This window comes from Schistocerca gregaria, chromosome 2 (assembly GCF_023897955.1).
Source record: "Schistocerca gregaria isolate iqSchGreg1 chromosome 2, iqSchGreg1.2, whole genome shotgun sequence".
NCBI classification, from domain to species: Eukaryota; Metazoa; Arthropoda; class Insecta; order Orthoptera; family Acrididae; genus Schistocerca; species Schistocerca gregaria.
In genome coordinates this window covers 165,100,924-165,126,772 of record NC_064921.1, presented here as the reverse complement: position 1 = coordinate 165,126,772, position 25,849 = coordinate 165,100,924, and the positions used below count along the sequence as shown (strand labels likewise).

The window sequence follows — 25,849 nt, the reverse complement described above, 5'->3', positions numbered from 1 at the left end:
AAGGTCTCTCGAACCATATAATGTAGTTCGATTAAAGCACTTGTGCCAGGGTTTCAGGCAGGATCCTCTTTTTTGTTCGATGTGTACGATGCTACTCCAATACGCTGGAGAACCTCTGGAATACTGTTCGAGTTTAGGGAGAGTACAAAGTGGCCTGAGGCTTGAATAGGAATTTTGATTAAGGAGGGAGGCATGTGGGGTAGTCCATGCATGGTGCAAAGACACTGCTAGAGGGTGCCGTAATGGTTACCGCATCCGCCTCGTGAGTAGGAGACCCGGGTTCGAATCCCGGCCTTGTACAAAATTTCTTTCGTCGCTTCAGTCTGCTTGTATACGTCATAAAACAAAAAATAAATTGAAACATATATGCCACTCAGAGATTAGGCATCAGGCCTGCTCGAACTAGCCGAATGCGCCTTGCAAAGTAGACTGAGGAGAGATCTATTGTCATGGGACTTATGATCAGTGATTCGCCGATCCCTCCAGCCGTTATTGTCTGTAGAGGTGGTGCCGGGAATCGAACGCGGTCCTTCCGCACCAAAGAGAGTGGCGCTAACCATCCGGCTATGATGACAGTCTACAAAACAATTACTTATGTCCCATTCAGTTCCATGTGCTAGCATGGGTCCCGTCCAAAATTTGGTACAACACTCACATTTTGATCACTAAGCGACAGAGCGGAAGTGAATCGGCGAGTTTTCCGGCCTGACGCATTGCTCCGTCCCGACAGGTGATACCGCGCACGCGCAAACAGGGCTCCACTACGACCACGGCGCCGTCGACGACCGTGACGCAGGAGCCGACGTCCACGTCGACCGAGTCGTCGACCAGGCGCTCGCTGTACCACCCGGCGCTGCTGGTGGGCCGGCCCGCCGCCACCACGACGCCCAGCGCCGAAGGCGACGCCGGGCGTCGCGACGCCGTGCTGGACGCCAGGCGCCGGCAGCGTCTGCACGACCCGGCGGCGCTCTTCAGGCAGCTGGCGGCGCGCCAGCAGGCGGCGCAGCAGCGCAAGGTGCTGCTCTCCCACCGCTTATCACATCCGAACTACCTCGTCTAAAACGGCACCCTACTGGGACTGATCAACTTCTCGTGGCTGCGGATCACAATCATGTACAATCTTTTAACTGGCACCATAATCCCCTTCGACTGTACAGTTATCTGTTTGTGAAATATTCTCAACTTATCAGTCGAGCCGTGGAGTCGGGTTGCCGCAGCGTTTCGACGAGTTTCATAGGTGTCATCTTCAGGCAAAGCGTCGTGTTCATTTCTAGTTAGTTCCTTTATAGCTGTTGGGCCACAGATTTCTCTGTCGAGGGCCCAACGGGTGGGTCAGTCAAGTTCACCGGAAAACATATCGAAAGTGCTGCTGCTGGGAGGCTTGCCTCCGCCCCCCCCCCCCCCCCCCCGCCTTGAGGGATGGTCTTGCCTCCGCCACTAAGAACGGAATAGATGAGACTCGACTCCTGGACTCTCCACCACCGATCGCTACATCTCTTACGAAGGCATGCGATTGTGCCACCCACTGTCCCCTTCGCAGAGGAGGCTGCAGTCCAAAGCTTATAAAGAAACGAACCAGACGACGTTTCGGCTGAAAATGACGAGTAGGAAACTAGTTGAAACGTGTCGACAATAGGACGGTACGACTCGGGTAATAACCCGAGATTATTGCATCATTGAAATTTGCAGGCAAAGTCTGCATTCCCACGAAAAATTATGTATTTACAATAACTACTGTTGCAATTTTGCTGTATGGCCACCCTGAACTGAAGCACAGTTTCGTAGTACTGCTCTTGACAATGGTCATAGTGCCGAAATAGCAGAACTGGATTTTAAACATAAATAATTTTATTATCTACGGTGAACATGGTGATCTTTAAAAGAGTACTGCCATTTTTTCTTGAGGTGGACTTCTGTCGTCTTCATCCAACATATTTGTGCATGTATCATACTGCTTCTTCCATGACCACACCCAAAAGCTGAGTTAGAAGAAAAACTGGTGGGGGGTGGAGAGAGGGGCATTCACGTTAGTTTCGTGGTGAATGAGGAAGTAGTTTTGAGATTTCACTACAAATGGATCGCCTTAAACTTGCTACTGCTCAACACACATGTTCTGGCTTCCATGAAACTGATACTAAACTGATACATCCGTCTGCTGCGCAGAGTAGGATGCGAGCTCGGCTTGCCAACATTTTTTTCTTTTCCCTTCGCTGGGTTCGTCCTTAACTCCATCTGAATGATATTGGAATGGAAAGGGCCGTACTTGTTCAGTTAACTTATTATGCAGTCTGTGCTATGCTCGACACTGACGGCATCCGTCTCTGATGATCTCGTCAGTAGACTGACCGAGAGGGATGGCGCAATGGCAAGATAATAGACTCGTATTTGGGAGGAAAGCGGTTGAAATCCCCATCCGGCCACCCAGATTTAGGTTCCCCAATCCCAGCTTCTGCTCCATCTCTGGAGACCTTAGAGTCGGTGGAACGTTCAACCGTAATCTTCCATCTCCATAGCCGATATCATGGTAAACCCTTATTACTCCTTTGTCCTTTTTATCGACCGGATGTAGAAGTTGTCATCGTCATATTCATCATCATCAGCTCTAGGATTGCTGGCGTTCTCCATGGGAAAAGAACAGTCCTTTCATCTGATAAGGGGTCTTCTTAGATTCCTCGAAAAGAGGTGGTTTGGTGGCAAACGACTGGTATTCGGTTGAAGCGGCGTTGAAATTCCCTTCCGGCTAGCCAGATATATGTTCACATTCAATTAAAAAACTTGACGGAATCGTCATGTTGTTTATAAAAACTGAATACATCATCTTGATGAAGGTACTCGCAACAGCGTTCGAAACGTTTCTGTTGTAAACATAAGACAAGGTTACTTATCCGGAAACGTCTTAGTAAAAATGACAACAGCCATTAGAATCTACTTTCAAACAATTTAGTTGAAAGGTGAATTGTTGGTTTCGTTCCTCTGAAGAAGGAAGCAGCCAGTTTCAGAGCTTACCCATGTCCACTGCGAGACTGCGTACCGGTTGTGATGATCTCGTCGTCATCGGGATATGAAGCACAAATCTTGATTTCCTTGCGTGATAGCTGTCCGACTTGTGTGATTTATTCCCTCAATAACTACACATCGTATTGACAAATTCCACCCGATGTCCCTTGCAGTTTTTGGAGAGCAAACACGGAAACGTAAAATAGTAAAAAAATGCAAAGAGATGAATCACGTACCTCGAGAGTGTCCATTTTAAGCGAACTTAAAATGAACGATGTCTACCCCTGTGCATACACTTAATTTGGCAAATCTGCGAGTGTATGTATGTATGTGCGCGCGCTCGCGCATATGTGTGTGTGTGTGTGTGTGTGTGTGTGTGTGTGTGTGTGTGTGTGTGTGTGTGTGAAGAGGGAGAGGAAGAGATAAACTACAATGCAATCCTGATCTTGTTTATCATGTTAGGTGCTCTTGGGAGTTCCAGTGTCAGACTGTATCAAACTTGGAGGTGATGCTAGGATTATTAGTGTTGTATCCACGGACCCAACCAACCAACCAACCAACCAACCAACCAACCAACCAACTCGCGCACGCGCGATCTGACCGTGACATCGCTGGCCACAGTTCCTGTCGCGGCCGTCGGCGTCTCAAGGCGTCACCGCTGACGGAAGAGGTCGCTCCATGGCTGAGCCCGGGTCCGCAGCGCCCTCTGCCTTTTGCATATAAGGAGGAGCGCTGGTCCCGAGATGGACAGTCTATTGTCGATTGTGTATTGCTAGCCTTTCGTGGAGTTTATAGCGGATCCATTGCAGTGTGATATTTGGTATTGTATTCGACTAGGCTCAGTACACATATTACTCTTGGATGTTAATTGGACTTGTATTGCTGGCGCACGTTTCGTCAGACATCAAGATAAGTTATCTCTTCATTGTAGCTGGCGCAGTTCTTGTCATTAACTATTTTTCGGCCAACAGGCATAGCTACATCCTGGTCACTACCCACGCTTTATACAATTTGTGGTGGCTGCCCCAAAAGTACCGCCGCGTACCTTGAGTTTGGGAGCCGTCACAAAAATTAACTGATGATGAAATTGAAGAGTAGCTGTGAACAACATGAAACGAAGGCAAATGTTAAAGGTAAACTTTGAAAAGAAAGACGGCAATAAGAACTGCGGGTGAAATGGCAAAGCAGAAAGTGTTTTGGATACAGGTTAAACAAGAAATACGAAGAAGTGAAAATACAACTAGCGAAAGCAAAACAAAATTTGTATAATTCCTCAGACAAAGAGTTAAGAATAAAGTTTTATATAGAAGCTTACAAAACTTCGTTAAAATACTAGACAAAACGCGTGAATTGTTACTTTGCTAAACTACAAGGGGCGAACAGTAAGTAATGCAACACATTTTTTTCTGAAAGCAGGTCAGTTTTATTCACGATTCCTATAAACCATATTATTTACCAATCTTTTGGTAAAAAATCTTGTTTTTCAATATTATCCCCTTTCAACGTGATCGCCTTAGGCTACCTTACTGGGAGGGCCTGTATTCCTATTGGTACCACTATATTGATTGACGTCGGAGTCAACGTCTTGTTGCATCAACAACTTCCCCGTCATCCATGTATTTCTTCATGCAGAGCGCATCCTTCATTGGGCCAAACACATGGAAGTCGGAAGGTGCGAGATCCAGGCTGTAAGGTGGTTGGGAAACAACAGTCCAATGAAGTTTTGTGGGCTTCTATCGGGTGTGCAGACTTGTGGGAGACCTTGCATTGTCCAACGGAAGGAGAAGTTCGTTTGGAATTTTGATTGTGATCCGTCGAATGAGAGTGTCCGCACATTCCAACATTGCAGATGTCACAGCTGTGTGCGGCCAGCCGGCAAACGGGAGATCGGACAGGTTTGCACGACGTTGCTCCGATGATGGCGTACGCCTGTCTCAATGACTCAACTGTCAGGCCCGTAGCCATTCTGCAAGCGCCTCTTAATATCTCCAATGCACTGGTTTTGCAAAAGAAACTCAATGACAGCTCTCTGCTTGGAATGCACCTACGTTACATCTATTGGAAACTATAGCTGCTGAAGCGAGAGTACTACACGATGTCCCACTACACACCCCGCATTTTTTCAACCTTGGTCGAGAAAAAAAGTTACATTACTTATTGAACGTCGCTCGTGGAAGGACGGTAGAAAAAAAATGAAAGAACGCAGAATTCTAGGCTTGCCATGAAAGACCTGTCTCTGTGGTAGCGCACGTGGTGATGTTGCCCTGATAACGACAACTACGAGTTCGTCAACAGAGTTTTAGAAATGAACGATAAGATTATTAAAGAAACTTTCATTTCAAACAAATACGAGTCACAGTCTTCTCCACTCAATAGAAACTTTAAAACCAGGTGATGCACGTCTTTTCGTCGTATGCAGAAATGCAAAAGCTATTGAGCATAGCTCTCGAAGGGTGATATGTACTGCCTACCAGCACTTTTCACGGTATCTCCTTTGCTCCTTCGACATTCCGGACAATGTTCGTTGTGTGGGCTGATGTACTTCCCAGTTTGTCATTAGTAATGCTGAAACTGGAGTTCCAAAACCCTGGTGGCAATGCATATTCTTTCTCTCAACTACTGCTATACCTTTGCTGTGCTTGGCGAAAAATACCGAACTGCTCCGCTGTTCTGGCTCCATGATCAACTGTTGGTCTTCCTGTACCTGACAGAGCGATTTGGTGTTGTGTCAGAAGAGAAGTTTAGCGTCCCATGTTCAGCAGGGTTTGCAGTAATGAGCAATGCTGTCATTGACTTTTCATCTCATACTCATCCACAGCAAAACTCAAATTAAAGAACATACTACCATAACTTTAATCGTTTTCGCTATGTGTATTTCTATATTAACAAATCCTTATCGTTACAATGTTTGCGTAACTTCGTCCGTTGTCCTAATTGTTTCACTTTGGGAGACACGTGATAACACAGCCGTGCATCTAAAAGATTTTTTTAGCTGATTCTCAAAAACAGGTTATGGTGTCTAGCATAAGTTTTCATCTGTCTACAATACCAGGACCTCTTGCAAAATAAGATCTCTTATTTTAAAGATTGAACTAAATGAAGCATGGAGTTTAATTTAAAGCTACAATCAAGCTATATCCTTTTATAATTATTGTCTGATGTTTATACTAAAATCACTACAAACAATTGTCCTAGAAATATTATGAGTGCTCAGTTACATTTAATTTCCAAACTTCCTCGTTTTCGGGTACCTCAGAGCATCTTCATCTTTACTGTCCCTCTTCAACATCCAGCAATACTACCATGATATTATCAGTCAGTCTTTTCTCGTACCTCGTCTCAGTCTCCTTAATGTCCTGTGGAAATGCTCTCCTTACTCATCACTATAATGTCACACTGTTTAAGGGAAATAGTCAATATGTGAGTGAACGGAGAGGAATTTAATACTTATCTTACAACTCAACTTCTTCAAATTAAGCCAGTGGAGAAAGGAACGGCAGTCTATCGCGAAATCCGTCGTTTATTACAGCATGTCTAGATCTTAACTATTACATGGTCATCTTCAGTGCATATCACAACAGGTGACGTTAGTCCAAAATGTGATGTAGTAAACAACATTGTTGGTTTAGAGCGAGTAGGAGCCTGTGACGAAATTTACTAGTTAATATGAATGTTCTTCATTCACTAAAAAAAATGCAGTAACTTTTTCTGTAACATTCGTTGTATTCTCAAATTCGTTTTTAGTCAGTTTATGAATTGGAGGATCAACAGTGAATCCAGCTTTCAATGTTTCTTAACTGATGAAGGGAAATTTCATAGAGAGATCGTTAACCATTTCAGACCCACTGACTACAACTGTGTAAATTAATATTTAGCGTGTATTAAGAGCAACATAAATATTCTTCCTCAATAGAAACCTCATGTTCACATCTGTAAATGTTCAATATTTTCATCATGCACAAGTCTCTCGCCTCTTGGGAATCACAGAATTCAAGGAAGTTGTTGCTTTGTTACACTCTACTGTGTAATTGAAAATTATGCTTGTTAATTTGCATGGTAGTCTTACAACAGTCACTGATGTTTCCACCCTAAAGGGACTGTTCACAATAAGCAGGAAAAGCGTCTTGGAGTCCCAGTCTTATAACATTTTTCAGTTCTCCCTATATATATTCATTACATTGCAGATTCACTGATCAAAAGTATCCGGTCACAAATCAGTGGACCTCAAATGAGGTGCGTCCACCGTTCACCTTTATAATGGCTTGAACTTTGGTGGGAACTCTTTCATTGTGGTGTCTGAATGTCTTTGGAGGACTGAATGTGCATTCTTCAAACCAAAGAAGCCCTCGGGGCAAGTCAGTTCATTTCATGAATGTTATTGTCTATAAACCGCAGCTTCACTGAGATGCTTCTTTTTGACACGGTGCACTATCATGCTGATAAAATCATCGTTTCCGAACTCTTTCTCTAATGCATTCAGTAAACTGCGCTGTAGAGTATGTTCACATCTTCTATATTTAGCGTTTTCTTAAGCACAATAAGAGGACCACACCGGAAACACGATAAACACTGCCATATTGTAGGACTACCTCCACCGTACTTCACTAACTGTCTGGGTTATAAGAGGGCTTTCAATCATTGTACGTCCTCTTTTTAACTCCCTGTACACAGATTATGTTTGCTCCAGTGCCGGTAGCACTTTGGAACTGACAAGTGATCCCTTACGCTGATTTTATGCAATTTTCCACAACTATCCTGTGCAATGTTTTACAATCCCTGTCTATTGGTATATGAGGTCTTCTTGTTCTTAGTTTAGCAGTGATCATTCCTTCGTGTTTCCACTTCACTGTCTCAGCACTTACGTTCAGCCAGGACAGCTTTAGAAGGACTGAAATGTCGCTGAAAGTGTTGTTACTCAGGTGACAACCAATGACAAGAAGGCGTTTGAAGTCACTGAGTTCTCCTGATAGATGAATTTTGCTGTTGTTACGTCTCTACTGGCAACAAAATACTCCACTGCTTGTTCTGTACCGACTGGCCCGCCTATCGTGAAATCTAGTGCTACGAAGGCTATGCGGAAAGTAAGGTTCAATCGGTGGTAAACTTGAAATTACAGTAAAAATCAAAAACCTTTTATTTGCAACAGTTAGCTGTACTTCCCAGCTACTTCGCTACATAACCGCTGCACCGACTGAGACATTTGTCATAGCATTGTACCAACTTTCCAATTGCCTCGACATATAAGGCAGCCGCCTGTGCATTCTACCAATTCTGTACGCTGATCTGCAGCGTGTTGTCTGTGTCAAAAACGTATTCATCATAGCCAACAGTTCGTGTGAGCAGAGATGAAAATCAAAGGGAGACAAGTCTATGCTGTGTGGTGGGTGAGGAAATATTTCCCATGGAAAACGCTGCAGGACCGTCTTCATTGCCCCTGCAGCATGCTGCTGAGGACTGTTCTGAAGGGAATACATGACAGTGACGTTGCGCGAGCTGCATGAAATCAGGCGAAATCTCTCAGAGGCACTCGTACGTGAAGCGAGGCTCTGTCTTCTAGGCATTTTTACATGCTCACTATGCGCTTAGAGCTGAAAACAGCGACGTGACGCGATCGACGGGCATACTAGAGACACTCTCCAACATATCTATGCAAAGCCTCATTAGATTTTTGCTGTGATTTCCGTTTCGAGTTCGATCCAACCTTACTTTCCAAAGAGCACTCATAAATCCCGCATTACGTAGCGTTTTCGGACAGTTTTCATAAGGTAGTGTTGGAAAAACTAGTAGAAGCCGAACTCGGGGAAGATCAGTTTCGATTCCGTAGAAATATTGGAACACGTGAGGCAATACTGACCCTACGACTTATCTTAGAAGCTAGATTAAGGAAAGGCGAACCTACGTTCCTAGCATTTGTAGACTTAGAGAAAGCTTTTGAAAACGTTGACTGGAATACTCTCTTTCAAATTCCGAAGGTGACAGGGGTAAAATACAGGGAGCGAAAAGCTGTTTACAATTTGTACAGACACCAGATGGCAGTTATAAGAGTCGAGGGAGATCAAAGGGAAGCAGTGGTTGGGAAGAGAGTGAGACAGGGTTTTAGCCTCTCCCCGATGTTGTTCAATCTGTATATTGAGCAAGCAGTAAAGGAAACAAAAGAAAAATTCGGAGTAGGTATTAAAATCCATGGAGAAGAAATAAAAACTTTACGGTTCGCCGATGACATTGTAACTCTGTCAGAGACAGCAAAGGACTTGGAAGAGCAGTTGAACGGAATGGATAGTGTCTTGAAAGGAGGATATAAGATGAACATCAACAAAAGCAAAAGAAGTATAATGGAATGTAGTCGAATTAAGTCGGGTAATGCTGAAGGAATTAGATTAGGAAATGAGACACTAAAAGTAGTAAAAGAGTTTTGCTATTTGGGGAGCAAAATAACTGATGATGGTCGAAGCAGAGAGAATATAAAATGTAGACTGGCAATGGCAAGGAAAATGTTTCTGAAGAAGAGAAATTTGTTGACATCGAGTATAGATTTAAGTGTCAGGAAGTCGTTTCTGAAAGTATTTGTATGGAGTGTAGCCATGTATGGAAGTGAAACATGGACGATAAATAGTTTGGACAAGAAGAGAATAGAAGCTTTCGAAATGTGGTGCTACAGAAGAATGCTGAAGATTAGATGTATAGATCACATAACTAATGAGGAAGTACTGAATAGGATTGGGGAGAAGAGAAGTTTGTGGGACAACTTGACTAGAAGAAGGGAACGGTTGGTAGGACATGTTCTGAGGCATTAAGGGATCATCAGTTTAGTATTGGAGGGTAGCGTGGAGGGAGACCAAGAGATGAATACACTAAGCAGATTCAGAAGGATGTAGGTTGCCGTAAGTACTGGGAGATGAAGAAGCTTGCACAGGATAGAGTAGCATGGAAAGCATCAAACCAGTCTGAGGACTGAAGACCACAAAAACAACAACAGTGTTTTTTAGTGGTTTGCACTTATAGCATTTGTTGTCATCGTTGCATTTTCGTTCGACTTCATCCCTGTCGATAGATCGTTTTTAATTCATTTCCTGTTAATTCATTTGCAATTGTTTCAAAGTGTGCATCTGTTTATGTACCGACAGGTGGTATTCGTGACCAGACGGCCATCCGCAGAGGAAGAAGCTGAGGAGGATGCGACGAAGGCAGCCGACGAAGAGGGCGAGGACGAGAACACGCACGCGGAAGAGGCGGCGGCCGCTGTAGTCCACGAGAAGCAGCAGGAGGCGGCGGCCAAAGAGCGTGGCAGGGAGTCTCCCGTCAGGGGAAACGCGCTGCGCAGGCAGCTGGCGCCGGAACAGCCCCTATACTACTACGTGCCGGCGCAGCCGCTGTTCACCAGGTGAGGACCGGGCTGCCTCGCGTTTCCGATATTCCAACCCATCTTCAGGGACCTGAAACCTTCGTTTGTATGACCACAGGGTCTGTAATTTCTTTACAATTACTAAAGACACTATCCGAGAAAGCCGATATTACCCGAGTATTTATTTATAGCTTTGCCCGAGACTTCGTAAATGTGGAATTTATTTTTGACTTGCAAAGCTTCTTTATACAGAATTTTTGAAGTAGTGTGATTGGAGATGAACGAAGAGCTTGTGAATGTATGCTTTCCCGGCGTATACAGCTGGCGAAGAGTTCTCGGGTTTCCAGATGGGTGACGGTGTCTGCAAACTGCGACTTCGCCAGAAGATAATGAGTATGTCACTCGTCGAAACGTCGCAGTTTACAGACACCGCCACCTGGCTGGAAGCCCGAGAACTCTTCGTCAACGAAGAGCTTGTTTGCTTCACTAACGACGGTGACAGCCACATAGAGTTAGTCACACGAAAAGCAACTGACAATAAGATCCACGCCTGTAACACGCATCATCTGGCCTTGCCCATTATTTGTGGTCGAGCCATAACACAGTCTCGCTAAGAATTGCACATGTTTAAAACGGAATGGTTAACTATTAGGGATAAGCCAGCGCTACTTCCCATCAAAATATCTGCTTATATTATGTTACGTTGCAGAGAAGCAACTTTGAGCCTCTGTGAGTGAAGGGTTTTGAGGAGTGAGGTAATGCATACCACATCCTCAATCAGAGTTACAAATGGTTCTGAGCACTATGGGACTTAACATCTATGGTCATCAGTCCCTTAGAACGTAGAACTACTTAAATATAACTAACCTAACACCCAGTCATCACGAGGCAGAGAAAAATCCCTGACCCCGCCGGGAATCGAACCCGGGCGCGGGAAGCGAGAACGCTACCTCACGACCACACGCTGCGGACATCAGAGTTACATCGCACCTTGCGTTTGGAAGGAGTTTTCAAAGAGTAAGTTAAGGCCTGCTGTTCTCGAGCTTCAGCAAGTTTCCATCACAAAATTCTTTGGGTTCGTGAGATTGTGTAATCCTCAGTCCTTTAGCCATTCTAATGTATTCAGAAAGACGCGACCATTTTCCACATACTTTTATTCATAAGCAAAATGAAACCAAAATGTAATGGGGAGACAACAAAATCACCAAGCAAACTTAATAAATCCGTTTTTACTAGGAAAGAGTATAAATAAAAGTTATCGAACGAAGCAATGTAATGTCATGAAATTTTTAATACACAAAGAGTAACCAGTAAATTTCTATATCTTTGCCAAGTGAATTCACTTTTAGGCTGTATTCGTAAAGAAAGGACTGTGGTGCTAAATTCTGTCACAGACATAAACCTGTATGTGTCCCACTGAGTTAAGAAAATTGACAGCACCACCTATTGATTCTTAGATGTGCTACAGAACTAACAGCACCATCTGTTGGTTCTTTGGTATATTACGCCATGATGATTAAACACCTGAACTACTAAGCTGAGCAGACGACTTTAGATAAAGCTTTAAATTAAAATATCTTTTCTTTCCTGATCATATTTTGATGAAATAAGGCCTGTATGTTGCTCCAAGCTATTCTCAAGTTGCCTCTGAAAATTCGTCTAGTCGTTCTGCAGATTAGCGTGTTCAAGCAGACAGACAGACAGTACAGTTTCACAGTTTCTTTTAGCATAGGCCCTAGAGATTCTCGAGTGCCATGCACTCTGCCTGGCCTTCCGTGCACGGCTCCCATCCCCATGCGGATCCTCTACGACCTGATTCCTTTCCCCCATCTGTTCCTATTCCTTGAACACATCCGCATACTCTACACCTCCCGCCACCTTGATCCCCCTCATCCCCTAGTTGCTCCTCTGCAACGCCTTTACTGTTGTGTCCCCCCTACCTTCCATCTCTAAACCCTTCATCTCCTTTACCAAGGTGGCTTCCATCAACTCCCCCTCCTGGATGATCTCCTCTCTCCATTTATCCCTCCTATCAACTCTGATCCTCACCTCGCCCTCCTCTCCTCTGTCCTTTCCCCAGGCTCCCTCTTTCCCCCCTTCCACCCTGTTTTTTCCCTGCCTTCCCTCTCTCTGCCTCCCTTCTCTCCCCTGAGTCCTTTCTGCTCTCCCCTCCACTGCCTTTCCCACTCCTTCTCGCGTCCGCCCAGCCCCCTTTTTTTTGTCCCCTCCCTCCATCAGCTCCCCCCTTATTCTTTTCCTCTCGCCCCTTTTCCCCATCATAGGTCCGGTCCCCCCTCCCCTATCTGCAACCATGTCACCTGTATAGTGCTGTTATAAGTGAGTGTTTAGTGTTGTGCGTCCCTTGTCAGTGTTGCGAACAGCTGCCATACTGTCGCTAGTTCGGTTTTTTATTTCGTGCAAACAGAAACCAGACTGTCGCCCTGTTTTTTAATTGTGCCTGTCTACTGCTTCATCAGCACCGTCGCTGCAGAGCTTTTATATTTTAAATTCCACACCTTACCGCCATTTTACAATTTTACAATGTCACCGTTTATCGCCGGTTTTTCTTGTTTGTTTCTATTCTCATTATGTTTTTTAACTTTTCTATAGGCTTTAGAGCAGCATATTACGCTGCTGCCAGAACTGAAATCCAATAAAGAAAAGAAAATGAAATTTGGCATGGCGTCAAGTAGAGATATATAGGGTGGAGTAAAATTCTCGCGCTCTGATGCCACAGTGTGATTCCTTTAATGTAAACTGTGCAAAGAAGTGTCTGTAACAAAATTTCGCCCCTTGCGTATTCCCGGTAGAAAATGAACGTCAAAGAAAGGCAATCTGACAACATTGTAATAACATGTCCGACGAGAGCCTAAATTCAGTGCTGTGTAACTGTTGTGCTCAGTCAGTGACGTGGGTAAAGTCTTGCATTAGAATATCCGAGTAAGAGGATTCGATTTCTGTCTGAGAGCAGTTTCTTTTCAAATTTTCAGTCGTATAATAAGGTACCCAGGGTTTTAATACAGCAATTACAGGAGGTCTTATACAAAATACTGGCAATTAATTAATGCCAAGATGGAAATGAGAGGCCAACCATTTTATTATTCCACTTTTAATTATGTATTTTGACTTTAGACATTTACTGAGATCTCTTCCACGTCCCACATCCCCGTATACTTCTCAGCGTCAGCATTGCTTCCCTTTTCTTCAGTAACACCCCTTCGCCCAGAGGTGTAAAACTACCTCCCTCTTTCTTGGCCCATCCCTGATTTCTGTATTCTAATCAGCTTTCCTTTTGTAGTATCCAAATCGTCTTAGCGTACTGTTTCACACTATCCGTCAATGACAGTCGAACCCGGCTTCCCGTGTATCCTCCTGTCATTGGTTGCATCGATTAGTACCAAATATCTCGCTTACGCGTTTCATGTCCGTTACATTTCTGTCTCTATGAGTTTACATTACCAGTAAGGCTAGCAATCAGCATCACAACCAGTTACTGAACTCCGTTACTACTTTTTTATCATCACCATGTAATGACTAAGGACGTGTATCAGCTTTCAGTAAACTTACTAAATATGCTATCTATATTTCACATCACCACATGATAAGATTTGTGGTTATTTTGCCTGGCGACAAGTAACTAAGTTTAACTGATTATTACTTTTCACGAATATTTCTGGCATTTTAAAAACATATTGGCTGTTAATCCAAACAAAATGAAAGGTATTTCAGAGACTGCTACAAGTAACAAAATTCGTTGACTTACGTTAATGATTTAAATATGTTAATAAAACTTCAAATATAGTCTACACTGGCGAAACAAAAACATTTAATGAAAGTACACATAGACATTAAAGTTGTTCTGTACAACTTTGGCATGTGCTGTGTTCATCCTGCGGAGCAACAGAAGGAAAACCTAGTACAAGGGAATGTTTTGGAAGCTGTTTGTCTGGAGTGTAGCCTTGTGTACAAGTGAAACGACCACAATAAGTAGTTCACACAGAAAAAGATTATAAGGTTTTGAAAAGTGGTTCAAATGGTTCAAATGGCTCTGAGCGCTGTGGGACTTAACTGCTGAGGTCATCAGTCCCCTAGAACTTACAACTACTTAAACCTAACTAACCTAAGGACATCACACACATCCATGCCTGAGGCAGGATTCGAACCTGCGACCGTAGCGGTCCCGCGGTTCCAGACTGAAGCGCCTTTATGAAAAGTGGTGTTACAGAAGACTGCTGAAAATTAGAGGGATAAATCGAGCAACTAATGAGGAGATATTAAATCACACTGCCGTAAAAACAAATTTATGGCACATCTTGTCCAAAAGAAGGAATTGTTTGACAGGAGACGTTTTGGGGTATCAAAGAATCGTAAATTTGTTGATAGATGGAAGCGGGGAAACGGTGAAGTGAAACTGTAGAAGGAGACCAAGGGATGAATACAGCAAATTGGTTCAAAAGGATGGAGGTTTCAGTTGTTTGGGGATGAAGATGGCTCCATTGACAGATTAGCGTGGGGAGCTGCATCAAATGAGTCTTGGGTCTAAAGACCACAACATCAACATTATTATTAATGTTACTGAACACTAGAATCTTCTTATGTCACTATAAAGTCCTTCACTAAACCGGAAATGTGGGAACAAAATATTTACATGGCGTCACAGCCCCCTGAGACCTTTTCGTGCCCGTACTGAGCGGTGGTGTGTCTGAAATGTTTTCCTCGGTCACCCATAAGGTAACTACGTGAAGTCGGCGCTGGTCGTCGCAGTTCTGACATCAATCGCAAAAGATGGGAATGTGGCAAGAGGTGGAATGTGGGTGGCCCGCATCTCGTGGTCGTGCGGTCGCGTTCTCGCTTCCCACGCCCGGGTTCCCGGGTTAGATTCCCGGCGGGGTCAGGGATTATCTCTGTTTCGTGATGGCTGGGTGTTGTGTGATGTCCTTAGGTTAGTTACGTTTAAGTAGTTCTAAGTTCTAGGGGACTGATGACCTAAGATGTTAAGTCCCATAGTGCTCAGAGCCATTTGAACCATTTTTTGAATGTGGGTAAGAAGGGATGCGACGACCTTGCCATCGCGCGACAACGGGCACGGTGGAATTGGGCAGAAGTGCAGTGGAATTCGGCGCCAATTTTACGTCATTAACCATTATTACACCTCACATGAATTTCTGAGTGCTGGCCTTTCTTTCGCATGTACCGATACCTTGCTGTTTGAAAAGTTGCCATCTTGAGGGTGACGTCGGAATGCGACACGCTTTTGCACCATTACGGGAGAAGTTGTATGTTATTTTGAGGCCCATTTCAAGCTTCTGCGACGCAGTGGGAGACAATTAAGGGAATTCAAAAAATTGAACATTTTATTCTGTTGCTGGAATAATAGTTAAATACACAACCTATGTAAATAAAAATGCAAATGTTCATGTGATACAAATCTTAAATATTCGTTCTTCACCAATTTCTTTGGAACTGTGCATGTTTTATATACATATCATTTTTAAAAAAGGACACATAAATAAATATGCAATACACTACAAGGAAATGTTACTACCAAAACACTACAAAAATTTTTGGTCGATTTACTTTAAATTTTTACACAATAATCTAATAAACATTCGGATGAACATAGGCTATATAAACAATAGTGAAACGTTATTGGCAAACAGCAGTGTTGAATTTATAGCTTTTCAGCTGATGATCAGAATGATATTACAGAATCTGAATATGAAATAACAATGAACGAGGCTCAGGGTCATAGAGTGGGAAAGGAAAGAGGTAATGGACAAAGTGGTGCGACGTAAGGGATGTAGAAAGTGAAAAGGAGGAGGTAGACAGAGATGGGGCGGAGGAGATGGAGAGAGATGGGAAGGAGCATATGAACATAGAAAGGGGGAGCAGGTGATGGGGAAGGCGGAGAAGATGAGAGAGAATGGAGGAGGAGATGGGCAGAGAGTGGGGGAGAGCAGGGGAATGTGGAGATGATGAGAGAGGACGGAGGAGGTGATGGACAGAGAGCAGGAGAGAACAGGGGAAGGCAGAGATGATGAGAGAGGATGGAGGAGGTGATGGACAGTGAGTGGGAGAGAGCAGGGGAAGATGGAGATGATGAGAGAGGATGGAGGAGGTGATGGACAGAGAGTGGGGGAGAGCAGGGAAAGTCGGAGATGATGAGAGAATGAGAGAGGATGGAGGAGAAGATTGACAGATAAAGGGAGGAGTAGGTGATGGACAGAGAGAGGGGGAAGGAAGAGGAGATGGACAAAGAGAGGGGCAGGAGAGATGCACAGAGAGAAGGAGGGTGGGGGGAAAGGGGGAGAAGGAGATTAGGGCATATTTCTAATTTCAGTACATGTTTGAAACTTGTAGTTTCTGTTTTCATTCTATTCCATTTAACTAGACTGAGCCACATCAACGCGTGTCTGGAGCAGCTGGTATTAAATAATCTTACGGTAGCACCATGAGCATCACTAAACAATCACGCATCACATTTCCATAAAACACTAAGAGCCATGTGAGGTAGCACTGTTCCGTTACAAGATGAAGTTGAAAGCAGCGACGTGGGCGCTATGTGTGTGTGCGCTGCAGGTACCGGTCAGAGGAGGCGGACGAAGCATACGTCGATCCGGGCACAACGACGGCGAGGCCGGTGCCAGAGACGCCGTTCCGCGGCCTCTTCACTGCGGGAAGGCCTCCGCCCCCGGGCAGCGCGTCGCCGGCGCAGCTGCTGCAGGCGCTGGCCGCCTACGCGAGGGACGGCTCCCAGCAGCAGCAGGAGCCACTGCCGCAGCAGGAGCCCGGCTACAGGCTGCTCCCTGTGCCCGCCGACCCTAGAGACCCTGCCGCTGTGGTGAGTGCAGCCGACCAAATCTCATTGCATTTGCGGTAACATTTGTTTGTGGGCGTCATGCTGTGGTCCAAGTCGTATGTCTCTGCCCAGCATTTCCTCTTCCAACGTTGGACACAACATCACAGGCTATAACGACTTCAAATAAGTCAGCAAGTCGAACTCATTATGCACTGTCCAGTCACATTAATGTGACCACCTGTCGGAAGCCTGAATAACTATGCGGGCGAGGAGGAAGACAGTGAGTGAGATTCTGGAAAGTACCGACAGGGATGTGGAGCCATGCCATGGCCATTTACAGCTGCGCTGGGTTTCATAGTTCCATGGCGCGAACAGCCTGAGCGAGGTGGTCCCACAGATTCTCGAGTGGGCTTAGATCTGTGGGATTTGGTGGCCAGGGGAGTACGGTAAACTCATCCTAGTGCTTTTCGAACCCTACATGTTCATCGCGAGCAGTGTGAGACGTTGCATTGTGGTGCTGATAGATACCAAGGTGCTGAGGAGAAACAGCAAGATAGCAGGGGTAGACATGGTATCTGAGGATAAATGCGTACTTGTTTTGATCCATTGTGCGTTCCAGACTGACGAGAAGACTTCAGCGAATGCAACGAAACCATTCCCCACACCATAGTCCTTCCTCCACCAATCTTGACCCTTCCGACGACTGTTGCACGGCCGCACACGTCGTAGACTGTCTGTCTAATGGCTCATAAAACGTGGTTCATCTGAAGAGGCCACCTGTCGCCGCTCAGAGGACGCCCTGTTGGCGTGTAAATCCCAGCCTTCTTCGCCAGTGACAGCAGTCAACATGTGTACATGAACCAGGCACCCACTGTTGAGGCCCCTAGGCAGAAACGTTCACTGGACGGTCATTGAGGAGACACCGTTGGCAGTCCCTTGCTTCAAACTATGCATTCAGTTGTTCAACAGTTGCAAGCCTGTTCACCCACACACATAGTTCATTCCTGTAATCTATTGTCTATGGCGCAGCACAATTTCTTCAACGTTGGTTTTGGATAGTGCCATTTTTCCATGCACAATATACACTTATGCTCATAAATCAAGAATAATTGCAGAATGTGGTGTCACACAACGTGGCACTACACAAAACTGACGCTAATAGCATAGGCACATAGGGAACACACACGACACAGATCTGTAAGTCCACGGTATTGGTGATAAGTTAAGAAAACCGCCCCGAAACACATGTGCTACAAAACGACACTGTTTCCTGTGTATGTACCCCGATATCAATATGGGATATGATCACCATGCACACGAACACAGGCCGCACAACGGATTCACATATACTGGATCAGGTTGTCGAGTAGCTTCTGGGGTGTAGCCTCCCATTCTTGCACCAGTGCCTGTCGGAGCTCCTGAAGTGTCATAGGGTTTTGAAGATGTGCAGGGATATGTCGACCGAGAGCATCCCAGACGTGCTCGATGGAGTTTAGGTCTGGAGAACAGCCAGACCACTCCATTCGCCTGATGTCTTCTGTTTCAAGGTACTCCTTCACGATGGCAGATCGGTGGAGCCGTGCGTTATCATCCATCAGGAGGAAGGTGGGACCCACTGCACCCCTGAAAAGGCGGACATATTGGTGCAAAAGGACGTTCCGATACACCTGATCTGTTACAGTTCCTCTGTCAAAGACATGCAGGGGTGTACACGCACCAATCATAATCCCACCCCACACCATCAAACCACTTGCCAGATACAGGTCCCTTTCAAGGACATTAAGGGGTTAATATCTGGTTCACGCCAGATGAAAACCCGACGAGAATCACTGTTCAGACTATACATGGGCTCGTCCGTGAACATAACCTGAGACCACTGTTCCAATAACCAGGTACCAGGGGTCAGTGGAATGCACCTTGCAGGTCTCGGGGCGAATAAACCATGTTTGTTCAGTCCTCTGTAGGCTGTGTGTCTGGAGAAAACTGTTCCAGTTGCTGCGGTAAGGCCCCAAGCGAGGCTACCTGCAGTACTCCGTGGCCGTCTGCGGGCACTGATAGTGAGATATCAGTCTTCTTGTGGTGTTGTACACTGTGGACGTCCCGTGCAGTAGCGCCTGGACACGTTTCCTGTCTGCTGGAATCGTTGCCGTAATCTGGAGATCACACTTTGTGGCACACGGAGGGCCCCTGCTACTACCTGCTGTGTTTGACCAGCCTCCAGTCGCCCTAGTATTGTACCCCTCATAACGTCATGAATATGTGTTCTTGGAACCACTTTCAACACACGGTCACCACTAGCACGTCTAAAAACGTCCGCACACTTACCCGCTGCGCCGTACTCTGACATGCACCGACACACCTCTGCGTATGTGGACTGCTGCCAGCGCGACCGTGCGACAACCGCAGGTCAAATTCACTGCATGGCCATACTCCGAGGTGATTTAAACCCTCAACTCGCCCACCAGAGCGTTTTTTCACCATGTATCAACATTATCCTTCATTTATGAACATGAGTGTACTTTAACAACGGCAGCACGCGAACAGTTTACAAGCTAAGCAGTTTTGGAAATGCTTCCACCCTTGACCCGAAAGGCAATGATCATGTCCTTTAGGATGTCGGATCACTTCGTTTCCGCATCACGTCAACGACTTCATTGTTCCCCTCCCGCTTCCCCCCTACGCTGTGTATACCCTCAAATCCCACTGCTGCCATCTACCATCTGTGAGTGGTTATTGGTTGGTTGGTTGGTTGGTTTGTGTGGTTTAAATGGGTCAGACTGCGACTGAGTGGTTATTGCAGCTTTACATGGAACATAGGCGATGGTCACATTAATGTGACTGGACGTGTACATATCTTCTGTTGTGGTTCAGATGGCTCTGAGCACTTTGGGACTTAACATCTGTGGTCATCAGTCGCCTAGAACTTAGAACTACTTAAACCTAACTAACCTAAGGACATCACACACATTCATGCCCGAGACAGGATTCGAACCTGCGACGTAGTGGTCACGCGGTTCCAGACTGAAGTGCCAGAACCGCAAGGCCACACCGTCCGGCCTTCTGTTGTGTTTTTAAATAACAATGACGTGTCTGTGCACCGTAGCATTGTAATGGTTCGATCTTGATAACATCATGTTTTGCTACTGCTGATTTATCCACGCTGCCCAGACGCAAATTACTCATGTTTTCCTTAAGATGGGTATTAATGCTTTTTTTGTAGTTCATATGTGCATTTGAGCGCGTATGCAAGGGATTTTATTTACTCTGGCTGTGGCAAGCGGTGGGCTTATGTTCTTTGTTCAGATATTCACTACCCTTCCTTGTTGGTTTAAACACAGTGCCAGTACCATATATTCTGAGTTCTCTGCAGATGCGATCTGTGACCGATTTTGCGAATAGAAGGAACACTTTCCTTTTCTGGTTGTTATATGGCTCTGAGCACTATGGGACTTAACATCTTAGGTCATCAGTCCCCTAGAACTTAGAACTACTTAAACCTAACTAACCTAAAGACATCACACAACACCCAGCCATCACGAGGCAAAGAAAATCCCTGACCCCGCCGGGAATAGAACCCGGGAACCCGGGCGTGGGAAGCGAGAACGCTACCGCACGACCACGAGATGCGGGCTTTGGTTGTTGTTCCTTATTTATCTCTCTGTCACAGCTGCCCTTTCTTCCAAAGGGAGTTCTTAAATGATCGAGCTCGTCCTCCAAATACTGTGACTCACAGATTTTTTTAGCCCACTTTTCTATTTCGGATGGTGATTTGAATTACTGTGAACCGATCTATCAGTGTGAGTGAACTTTCTATAGACTTTGTTCCCTGCAGTTTCGTAGGGATTCTAAGTATTTGTACATCCAAAAATTAAATTTGACCCTCTTCCTTTTTTTCTTTAGTGAACTTTGTACTAGAATTAATATCATCCATAAAATTTAGAAATTGTGAAAGTTACGTAGCGGAAGTATCGTCAACGTACGGAATCCAACACGATAGTTTCTTCTTCTCTGTCTCAAGGACTGCTTCTTCCAGGTCTTCCGTATAAAAATTCGCTACATCTGCGTTGAATAGATCCCCCATGATCACACCATCAGTCCGGGCAACTCAGATAAGTCAGCCGTAGCAGTACATCCACTGGCATCAAGAAATCGCCAAGTTCGCGATTTCTTTGAAGCCACGGTTTTATCAAGATCGAATTACTAGTAAACTAGGATGTACAACGAGGCAATGTAAGAAGCGATAAACTTCTCTTCCTTCCTTTCATTATCTTATGAAGTGGGAGCGGGGTAGAGGGGAGGGGGGAGGGCTGGAGGTGCCAGCGAGAAACTGTTTCAAAATGGTTTCAAATTAAGTGTAAAGTTTGATAAAAGTCACTAAGTGCTAACTGTTTGCACAGTGAGTAAGTCTGGGTTATTTGTGCACTGCAAGTTACACTGCCTCAAAACATAATTACATGAAATACTGAAGATCAAAGTTTTGTTGCCCGTGGAAGCCGTTAGATAGGCAAACTTGAATTGGCATTGGGTGCCCGGGGAACCGTTTTCGCCGTTTAGAACGTACGTGCCTAAGAATCACACTAAGACTGAAATGTTTCACCGGAAGTAAGTACTATTGGGCTTGGACATTTTTCCGTTTGCCTTTACGACAGGGGGGGACACGAAGGGTGGTGGGGTTAAGTCCCCGATCACCACTCTCTGCACCAGTGCCCTAGAAGCAGTTCCAAAACTCATGAATTGAGGGCATGTGACCCTGTTGATCCGTCCATCAATTGGGGAGTTTAAGCTCGGCGATCCCCTTGCTGCCATTGAAGCCAAGTAGACTATGTGCCCGCACTGGGATCCACCTTATACTTCCTCTCATCTTCATCACAGACATACATAACACCACGCTACACACACACACACACACACACACACACACACACAAACACGCACACAAGCGCGCGCGCGCATGTATCCACCCGTGCTCATTACATTAATCCACACTTAATAATTATACTTAAACAAAACACAAGGGTCACACATCGAGAAGGAAAGGTGCCTACAGGTGCAAAGGATAGAAAACACCTTTGCAATGCAGGCAGCTCAAGCTGAACTTAAGGGGTCTCCCAATCATTGATGCCAAACGACTTTACTACAGTTAACTGACAATTTTTTGTGAATGTTACAAGAGTCACTGATCGCATTATTTATTTAGTTACCGGTTTCCATCGTTTTGATCATCTTCAGATTGATCTGTCTTCATGAAATTAACAGAGAAAGCAATTAAAATCTGTAGCCGTAAGCGGCACTGACACATGGATTAATACAGTAGTCAAAATAAATGTTGCATATCGTCGAAACATTAATATTGTTCGTGATGGACGAGGAATATATTATGATGTCAACAGCGTGGTTATTTTGTAATGTAATTCTAGCTGCAATATTCTGTGTTTCTACCGTGAGGCGGCAGTACGTGCAGTCTGTGACATAGAAGTCACCTATAAACAGGTGCTATGTGGAATTACGAAAGTTGTGTAGTTTCAGTATGCTTCGGAGAACAGTAATGTACGTTTTGAAGCTCCATATAGTGATTTTAATGAGCAGGGAATGGGACAAGTGGATTTCACAGCGAATGTCAAAGTGATGACTCTAGAATCTGGAACAAGTTTCTAGCCACAGGAGCTGTTCAGGATTGTCACAGAAGTGGCCGCGGAAGAAGACCAACAGTTTTTCAGGATAGGTATCTGAAAGTAAAAGCAAGCTGAAACTCTGAACACAACGATACACTTTCATGGCACTTGCAAACGGCTACAGGAGTGCAGATGCCAACAGAAACGATGCGAAATAGGCTCCATGAGCAGGGATTAGGTGCCAGAAAATCTCTCAAGGCTCCTCTAAATCGGTTTCAAAGAGGGGCACGAAACCACTCTTTGTGTACTGAGCAGCAGTGGGACACAGTGCTCTCTTCTGATGAGATTCGTATCAGTCCCCGAGCTGGCAGTACAAATATTCATGTGTGGAGGCAACGAGGACAACATCTTAACTGTGTCGCACATCTCCACCCTTATCAGGGCGGTTCGGTCATCCTATGGGGTAGAATGGTGTATGGTTGCACCCCTTATGCCAGTACATGGGAGGAGGAATGCTGTGAAGTATTGGGACGACATCCTCACTTGCATTGAGGTTGCAGTTGGTGAACATATTGGAGCATGATTCAGCCTGATGGCGCGATTGCATCGTCATTATCTTACAAATACCTTCCTAGTGGAGTACAGAAGCATTTGAATGGAATGGCCTCCAATTCTAGAGAACAAACTACATTGAGAATGCACGGGCAGCGTTAAAGCGAGTAGTCTGCAGTCGTTCTGTCCCAGTAGACACAGCGCATCACTAAATGTCGCTGTGGAGAAAAGTGACAATATTAAACAAGCTTATCTACACAATTTGCCAAAGAGTACACCTAGTCGCAGTCACAAGCGTCCGCAAATACGAATGGGGGGGGGGGCGGCAATTGATTCATAAAGAATGTGTTATGCAATATGACTGTGAGAAGAAACTGCAGTGTTTGCAATGGGGTCTTATGCAAGATGTCGTTTTCGTAATTTTCTCTATTTTTATAAAATGCAAAGGTGTTTATCCTCTTTATTTTCTTACCACTGTGCCTGACAGAAAAAAAATCAATTTTGTTTCCTGTTATGTCAATTATTCACAATAAAGCAATATGCAACATTTACATTCATCTTTTGGAACAGCAGCTCCCGTCCTTTCTTTCCGCATTTGCAGTTAAATTCCAGGATATGGGTTCCGCCTTTTTGCAGACTCACTGCTTTTTTCTTTTACCCAAAGATGTTTCAATACCTCTGTGCCATCATCAGTGGGTATTTTTGTTCATTGAAAAACTGTAAAAAGTGTAAATGTTTTATAACTGATGTAACAAAGTGAGGCCTAAAGAAATATTTCGTTCTTTTTGCCTCTTACAGTGATCACATTATGTGGTTTTGCAGGACCAACTGTATAGTGCCCTGCACCCATAACTTATCATCTGCAAACCAAAACATTGTAAATGTGAATTTCATAGGCGATTTAACACATCCCTTGGTTTTTAAAAACGTGGATTTTTGGCTTGTCAAAATGTTTTGCGTAAAAAAAATCACGTTGTTGAAAATCAAGAGGTGTGTTAAATTGCTGGTGAAAATTACATTTACATTGTTTGGTTTGGAGATGACAAGCTATCAGTGCAGGACACTATAGAGTTGGTCCTGCAAAACCGCATAATGTAAAATCACGGCAAAAAGCAAAACGAACGACAAATTTCTTTAGATATCACTTTGCTAAATCAATTATAACCTAAAGTATTTACATTTTTTACAGTTTTCCGATAAACAAAAAACCCGCTGATGATGGTACAGAGATGCTGAAACATGTTTGGGTAAAAAGAAAAAGCAGTGTGTTCGTAAAAAGGTAGGGTTCCATATCCTATAATGCAACATTTATTTTGACCACACTAGTAACTAACCGTAATGTAGGGACGGTACGGAAGCAATGACACGACATTGCAGGGCAGGTGTTGTTACTATTTTACCATGATTCTAATCCATGGACAATGCCACTTATGGCTACATATTTTACTTGCTTTCTCTATTAACTTCATAAAGATGATCAAAGCGATGGAAATCGATAACTGAATAAACAAATACTTGCGGTCAGTGACTCTTGTGGCATTTACCAATAATTTCATAACAATGGATCGCTGTCATCTAAGCATCTACATCTACACACATACTTCGCTATCCACCATAAGGTGTGTGGCGGAGGGTACCTCGTACCACAACTAGCATCTTTTCTCCCTGTTCCACTCCCAAACAGAACGAGGGAAAAATGACTGCCTATACGCCTCTGTACGAGCCCTAATCTCTCTTATCTTATCTCTGTGGTCTTTCCGCGAAAAATAAGTTGGCGGCAGTAAAATTGTACTGCAGTCAGCCTCAAATGCTGGTTATCTGAATTTCCTCAGTAGCGATTCACGAAAAGAACGCCTCCTTTCCTCCAGAGACTCCCACCCGAGTTCCTCAAACACTTCCGCAACACTCGCGTGATGATCAAACCTAGCAGTAACAAATCTAGCAGCCAGCCTCTGAATTGCTTCTATGTCCTCCCTCAATCCGGCCTGATAGGGATCCCAAACGCTGGTGCAGCACTCAAGAATAGGTCGTATTAGTGTTTTATAAGCGGTCTCCTTTACAGATGAACCACATCTTCCCAAAATCTACCAATGAACCGAAGACGACTATCCGCCTTCCCCACAACTGCCATTACATGCTTGTCGCAATTCATATCGCTCTGCAATGTTACGCCCAAATATTTAATCGACGTGACTGTGTCTGGCGCTACACTACTAATGCAGTATTCAAACATTACGGGATTCTTTTTCCTATGGATCTGCATTAATTTACATTTATCTATATTTAGAGTTAGCTGCCATTCTTTACACCAATCACAAATCCTGTCCAAGTCATCTTGTATCCTCCTACAGTCACTCAACGACACCTTCCCGTACACCACAGCATCACCAGCAAACAGCTGCACATTGCTATCCACTCTATCCAAAAGATCATTTATATAGATACAAAACAACAGCGGAGCTACCACACTTCCTTGGGGCACTCCAGATGATTCCCTCAACTCTCATTAGCTGGCAATGTTTCTTATGTCTTTGTAAGTTGTTTTGT

At 44.6% G+C, this 25,849-nt stretch overlaps 1 protein-coding gene across 2 annotated transcripts in view; it reads left to right on the top strand.

Annotated features, from left to right (window-relative positions):
* The window catches only part of LOC126335611 (uncharacterized), a 117,004-nt gene that overhangs the window by 56,490 nt on the left and 34,665 nt on the right, over positions 1-25,849 (top strand). The window contains exons 4-6 of one of the 2 annotated variants that reach the window (XM_049999062.1): positions 731-1,015; positions 10,122-10,378; positions 16,919-17,180. In XM_049999062.1, the coding sequence (XP_049855019.1) occupies positions 731-1,015; positions 10,122-10,378; positions 16,919-17,180 (804 nt within the window). The remainder of the gene's footprint in view (positions 1-730; positions 1,016-10,121; positions 10,379-16,918; positions 17,181-25,849) is intronic. The other variant, XM_049999064.1, reaches the window with a different exon arrangement.